Source organism: Galeopterus variegatus, unplaced genomic scaffold (assembly GCF_000696425.1).
Source record: "Galeopterus variegatus unplaced genomic scaffold, G_variegatus-3.0.2 Scaffold8218, whole genome shotgun sequence".
Lineage (NCBI taxonomy): Eukaryota > Metazoa > Chordata > Mammalia > Dermoptera > Cynocephalidae > Galeopterus > Galeopterus variegatus.
The window spans coordinates 23796-30810 of record NW_007734329.1 but is presented as its reverse complement, the minus strand read 5'-3'; the positions used below and the strand labels follow the sequence as shown (position 1 = coordinate 30810).

General features: G+C 41.6%; 1 protein-coding gene across 1 annotated transcript; it reads right to left on the bottom strand.

Moving 5' to 3' along the window:
* Nucleotides 1-5907: 5907 nt before the first annotated feature.
* LOC103608258 (dual specificity protein phosphatase 18-like) lies at nt 5908-6571 on the bottom strand. The gene has a single exon (XM_008592710.1). The coding sequence runs from the start codon at nt 6569-6571 to the stop codon at nt 6002-6004; it is 570 nt and encodes a 189-aa protein (XP_008590932.1). The 3' UTR covers nt 5908-6001.
* Between the last annotated feature and the right edge of the window lie 444 nt (nt 6572-7015).

Sequence of the window (7015 nt, the reverse complement as noted above, 5' to 3'; positions counted from 1 at the left end):
TATGGAGGAAACACCTAAATATTAACATTGAAACCATAAAAGTACTTGAAGAGCCATGGGATCCTTTTTTCAGTATAATCTTAGAATGCAGAAAAACATTCTGAAAATGACACAGAACTCTAAAGCCATAAAAAAATTAATAAATTTGACTAAATAAAAATAAATAATCTCTGCCTGGCAAAAACACTCTAGACAAAATCAAAAAAATGAAAAATTGTGGAAAATATTCGAAATTCTTATGACAGACAAACGCTTCATTTCTCTAATACAGTTCTTACAGATCAGTAAGAGAAAGACTAACAACTGAATAAAACATTGATAGGAGCAGCCAGCTCATAGAAAGAAAAATAAAAACTATTCTTAAAAAAAAAAGATGCCAGAACTTAATTGAAATAAGAGACATGCAAATTAAAAGTAAACTGAGACAACATTTTTCACTGGTCAGAGTGGCAAAGACACAAAAGTATGATATTATATTGTGCTGTTGGGTCAGGCACTTTCATATATTGCTGTTTTAGGTTTTGATTACATCCATAGTAACCAAACTGGCAATGTTTATCAAAATTTAAAATTATGAAATTAGACTCATTATTTCCATTTCTAATAATGTCCTATCGATATATGTGCACATGTATTAAAATAATTAATGTACTGCTGTGGCTTGAATGTCCCTTCAAGCTCATGTGGAAACTTAACCCCCAGTATCATGGTGGAAGGTGGGGCCTTTAAGAGGTGATTGGAACTAACCAGTTAGTTCATTTGGTTGGAGTGCAGCCTTGTAACACCAAGGTCAAAGGTTTGGATCCCCACGCCAGCCAGCTGTCAAAGAAAAAAAAAGAGGTGATTGGATTTTGAGGACTGTGCTGTCCTCATGAATGGATTGACTCGTTCATGGAATAATGGGTTGATGGTTTAAGGGGTTGTCATGGGTGGCTCCGACAGCTTTATAAGGAGAGCAAGTGAAAAGTTTAGCTCTCTTGCTCAGCCCATTCTCACCATGTGACACCCTGGTTTCCACGGAAACCTGTAGAGTTCCCACCCAGAAGAAGGCCCTCACCAGATGTGCCTCCTGGACCATGGACTTCCCAGCCTCCAAAACTACAAGAAATAAATTTCATTTATTTATAAATTACCCAGTTTCAGGTATTCTGTTATAAGCAACAGAAACCTACTAAAACATAGACATAAACTTAACCACAAGTTTATTTACTAAAGTGTCATTTGTAGTAACAAAATTTTGTCAACAACCTAAATGTCCACCAATAATATTCGTCATTAAGAGACAGGTTTCCATGTGTTTTCACTCATATACAGACGCTTAAAAAGTTTATCTCATAGAAGTAGAGAGTAGAGTAGTGGTTACCAGAGGCAGGAAAGAATAATTAATAGAATAACTAGTCAAGATGATGTTGAATGTTCCTAACACAAAGAAATGACAAATGTTTGAGGTGATGGATATGCTAAGCACCCTGATATGACCATTGCACAGAGTGTGAATGTACCCAAATATCATATTGTACTCCACAATTATATACAAAATGAGTTAAAAAGAGAGAAATAGAGGATAGAATAGTGGTTACCAGAAGCAGGGAAGGGGGACGGGGGCCAGAGAAATGTTGGTAGACTCATACCACGTTACAGTAAGATAGGAAGAATAAGTTCTGGTGCCCTACAGTGACAATAGCTAATAATATTGTATTGTATATTTTAAGATAGCCAGAAAAAAGGATCCTGAATGTTATAACTACAAAGAAATGATACATGTTTAGGTGACAGATATGCTAACTATTCTGATTAGACCGTTATACAATATATGCATGTATTGAAACAACGAAGTGTTCCCCATAAACACATACGATGAAAAAAATAAATTAAAATTTAAAAAATAAATAAAGGGAAAAAAATAAGGGACAGGTTTAATGAATTATGGTTCTTACGTACAATGGAATGCTATATAGTTGTAAAAAAAATGAGGATATTCTCTTTTACCAACTTAGCATGATCTGTAACATATATTATTAAAAACAAAAAGAAATAGGTAGAGAACAGTGTGTGAAGTATGTTACCACTTTGAAAATGAGAAAAATATATATGTACATATATAATTTCTCATATGTTAGTAAAATAATATCTTGGAAGTATACAAGAGAAACTGATAATATTGGCTATATTTGGGGAGGCGAACTTGTTGCCTAGAGAATAAAGGTGAGGAAACTTTTCAGTATATATACCTTTATGTGCTCTTCGAATATTGAATCATGAGTGTATTATCTCTTCAAACATTATAATTTTTTAAATAACAAAATATGATAAAACTTATACATATACTTAGAATCCTACCAGTAGATATACATCTATTTCACTGCTCAAGAGATAATTAGAAAATTGTTTAATTAGAAATCTCAATTCTGTAAAGCAAAAATTATGCAGGCCACATTCTTTGGCCACTGTGTAGTAAAGCTAGAAATAAATGCAAACCCTCACTGTCCCCAGCACAGACCCCAGTCCTGCCTAAGCTTGGAGCCTCCAGAGTTCAACCAAATTGATCACAGCAGCCTTCTTAACTTGGTCAAGTCCCATGCTCTTTTTACTCCCTCACCATAGGGGCTATTGAAGAGAGAGGCTAGCTGCAAGTTCAAATTTTAACACTGTTAAGAACCCTATTTCAGAAAGTCTTGTAAATACACTTTTTGAACACAACTATGTGACTGAGGCCTTGATCCATCTCTGGATAGAGAGGGCCACCTGGCAGCGAGTCTGGCCCAAGAACCAAAAGGCTGCCTTAAAATTCATGCTTTCACTGCCTCCTCCCCTCTTATCAGACAGTTCCCAAAAGGTGATCAAGAGGTCACCTCCCCAACTTCCTATATCTCATTAATAGGGGAATGGTGAAAGTGTATGAGAAGGAGACAGAGGCAGCTGAAATGAGCTCTGAAGTACCCATAGGTAAAAGCAGCTCTTTTATTGGGCATCTGTACCTCTTTACTTCAACAGCGGAGATCAGAATGGAAAATCATATGATGTCTCAGATGTCTCACTGGTAACATAATAGGTATGTTGCTAAATGTTTTAGCAGGCAAAAACTGTTTTAAAAAATTGCCTGTGTACCTCAGGCAAATTTCTTAACCACTTTAGTACAATGTGAATAATAACTACCTTGAAGGGCTGTTGTAAGGATTAAAGACACTATTTGTAAAGTGCCTAGTACTGTGCTTGGCATATGATAGCATCCTAATAAATGCTAGTTATTTTTCACTATAACTCATATTCTACTTTTAAACTTCTACGATTCTTTTTTTTCCAGGTGACATGGTCCTTTTCTTCTTCTTTGTGTGTGTGTGTGTGTGTGTGTGTGTGTGTGTGTGTGTGTGTGTGTGTGTGTTACAGAGCTTTATGCATAATTGCCCCAAACTGAAAACAACCCTGTTATGGGTCATTGCAGATGTAATGAGTTTTGATGAGATCATATTGGAGTAGAGTGTGCTCCTAATCTAGAATGACTAGTGTCCTTACAAGAAGAGGGAAATTTGGATACAGATATACACAGAGGGCAGACATATGTGAAGACACACTAGGAAAGATGGCCATGTAACCACAGAGGCAGAGATTGGAATGATGCATCTACAAATCAAGGAATGCCAAAGATTGGTGGCAACCACCAGAAGCTTAGGAAGAGGCAAGGAAGGATTTTCCTCCACAGGGTTCAGAGGGAGCATGGCCCTGTCAATACCTTGATTTAGGACTTCTGGCCTCCAGAACTATGAGAAAATTAATTTCCGTGGTTTTAAGCCACCCAGTTTTTGATTATTTTGTTAGAGCATCCCTTAGGAAAGTATTACAAACCTTAATATCCTTCAACAGATGGATGTAAAACAATCTATGGTACATCCTACAGTGGAATACAACATGGGTGAATCTCAAAGACATTATGCTGAGCAAAAGAAGTCAGTCTCCAGAGGTTACATCCTGTATGATTCTATTTATGTGACATTCTGTTAAAAAAGCAAATCTATAGAGAAGGAAAAAAGGTCAGTGTTTACCAGAGGTTGGGGTGGGGCGAAGGTTTGACTACAAAGGGGAAGCATAGTTTTGGAGTCATGGAACTGCTCTTTATCCTGATTATGGCAGTGGTTGCATGAATTTATGCATGTGTTAAAACTCATAGAACTGTATGTCCAAAAAGAGTTAATTTTATTGTATGTTAATTTAGATCTTTTAAAAATAAAAATACACACACTTATGTATGGATACCCAAATAATTTTCTTTTGAAAGATAATTTTCTCTTAAAAAATAATTTAAAATAAATTTTCTATCTGGGTTTCTGCCAGAAAGCCTGTTTTGTGAGGACTCTGCCATGCAACCGCTGTGTTCTGTGGGCCTGCTTTTCCATCTGTGAAAGGAGGGGATCTGTCTAGAGCAGTGATTTTCACCCCCCGCCCCCATTCCCCAATTGCAGCCTGTGCATTCCCTTTGTGGAAGTGGGGATGGGGATGGGTTTGGAGAAAAAGGGCACTTGTACTTCATTGGGCTATGGACCCACAGGTCTGCTTCAACAGGAGCAGTTATGCTTTTGTCTCATTTTTTTTGTCTAAAAACCTTGGATTAGAGTAGCTAAACCCAAGCCAGAGACCCAGGTACCTGAGGGGTTTGAACAATCCTGGATTCCAGGGCCTGCTTGTGGGACTCACTCATTCATCCCTTCGGCAAGTGCCCCATGGAGCCCAGTGGTTAGAAAGACCGGGATGCTGGCTGTAACAGTCAGTGATTCTAAACAAGGAGTTTTAGGGGGAGTTGGAACTGTGCTTCTTCATGATCCCTTGGATGCACGTGGATTAAACACAACATGACCTCTGAAAAGGCTCTAAAACTAGTCCTCCTTTGAGGTAGGGTCTGAAAGGACCTTAAACCATTTGTTTGTACACTGGATGATTTTTGGAAGAGCACTTCGTAAACAACAAAGGGCTGTGCACAGATAGGAGAAATGACATTATGAGAATGAGTGTGCTGACTCCCAGCTAGCAGAGCTGAAGAGTATCATTGCCCTTTATTCTGAGCATGAAACCATTCATGTACCAGGTACCATGCTAAGGAACCTAGTCCTCACAACAATTCTGTGGGAGAAGGGCTGTTGTTGCTTTGACAAGTGAGGCAACTGAGGCCCTGGGAGGCCCCAGGCCACAATGGGAGGAGGTGTCAGAGGTGATAGGGTTCGGTCATGGCCAGCAGCCCCATCCTTCCAAGCCAAGGCCTATGAGAGGAACCCCTGAGGCCTGGTGTCAGGTCTGCTCTCTCTCAGCACATGCCCTGGGAAAAGTACTAATGTCTCTTTTCACGGAGGCTTGTAAGGTATCACCAAGGACACCTTGAGACTTTGTAGTCATCCAATATAGCACTTGAAAAAATATTTTAAAACTTTATAGAATGGAATGGTTTCCTCAATTCCAAAAACTAATGTATAAATGCAATCTAGAAAATCAGAGTTGAGCCACTGTAGCTGGAGGCAGGGATGGCCTGAAGCTCCCCCAGGGCTCTCAGAACACCCCGTGAAGGCCACTTATCCAGTAAGATGGCACTTACAGGGAGAAGTGCAAGGGGTACCATCATGTGTAAGGCTCAGACTTTGGGTTGGGAAGAACCAGATGGGATTCTGGGGCACCCTGACTCTGGCAGGAAGGCTCAGGGTTCCAGCCCTGCCACATGCATTGGGTGTTGTGGACAGGTCCATCCGAGGTGGGCATCAACTTCCCCATCCCTGTTCCGGCCAAGCCCCAGCAGCCTGACCCGCCCTCCACCAGGCAAGAAACATTTTCACCATATTACATTTTATGAATTTTATTCTTTAAAGATAGGGCTCACTACATTAAAAAGTTCAGCCCTCCTCCCTTTTTTCTTGCCCATCCACAAGCCATTATCCAGTTTTCTTTACCAACAAAGGGAGAGTGTTCAAGTTTAGTCTTGTTGCAGGGTGGGCGGCAGATGTCAGAGCCTGGCCGGGATGGCTCAGTCCGGCACCATGGAAAGGACCTCTTTCTCGTAGACGTCGGGAATCACACCCACCGGTGAGTTGATCATGTGCACGGTGTTCTTACTAAACAGCTTGAATTCGTAACGGATAAGCTGCTCCCAAAAGCCGTTGTTGGGCCGGATGATGGGGCGGCACGACTTGGCCCACGTGTGGGCGTCCAGCAGCGACATGGAGTGGTATTTCATGAGGTACGCGAGGCAGAGGGCGGCTGAGCGGCTCACTCCCGCGGCGCAGTGCAGCAGCGTGCGGCCCTGCTTCATTTCCACGCTGTGGATGTGATCAGCAATCGGGTCAAAAAAGTCATAGAGGCACGAGCTGGGAGTATCGGCCACGGGCACCTGTAGGTATTGAATGTTCTCGAAGAAAGTGTTCACCACCTCCACGGAGACATTGATGACTGTGGTGATGTGGTTGCTGGACAGGATGACTTTGCTGTTGGCGACCACACCATTACCAATGTATAGGCTGCTGGTTATCTGGGAGAGTCCGTGGAAGGAGGTCTGCTGAGCAGCCGCAGATGGAAGGGCACGCGGGGGTGTTGTCATCAAGGCGGTGGGTCAGCGGTCAGTCTGTGCAGGTTCGGGGCTCCACCTCGGGAGCGAGTTCTGGAAAGCGGTGGTGCCGCGAGGTCTTAGGCCAGGCTCTGGGCCGGCCACAGATCACCGCCCTCTCCTCTACTCCCCCTACCCGGCGTCACAATCCCAGCGTCGCAATCCCCTACAGCCCGGTTTCCATAGCAATGGCCGCTTGTCCCAGGGAGGACACAGCCGCCTGGCCGGGTCTTCAGAGAAACCCCCAGTCGCTTTTCTTTTTATCTTTCTTCATAGTCGTTTATTTTCCAAGGCCTAATTCTTATCTTTTTTGACGTTTTTAAATGTTCTATTACAAGATATCTATTTTATGTTTCAGTTATTAGACCACACTGAACACAAAATCTATGAATGCTTCTATTTCATTAGTGTTGAAGAACAGGGCTTTCTCTGCTCTTT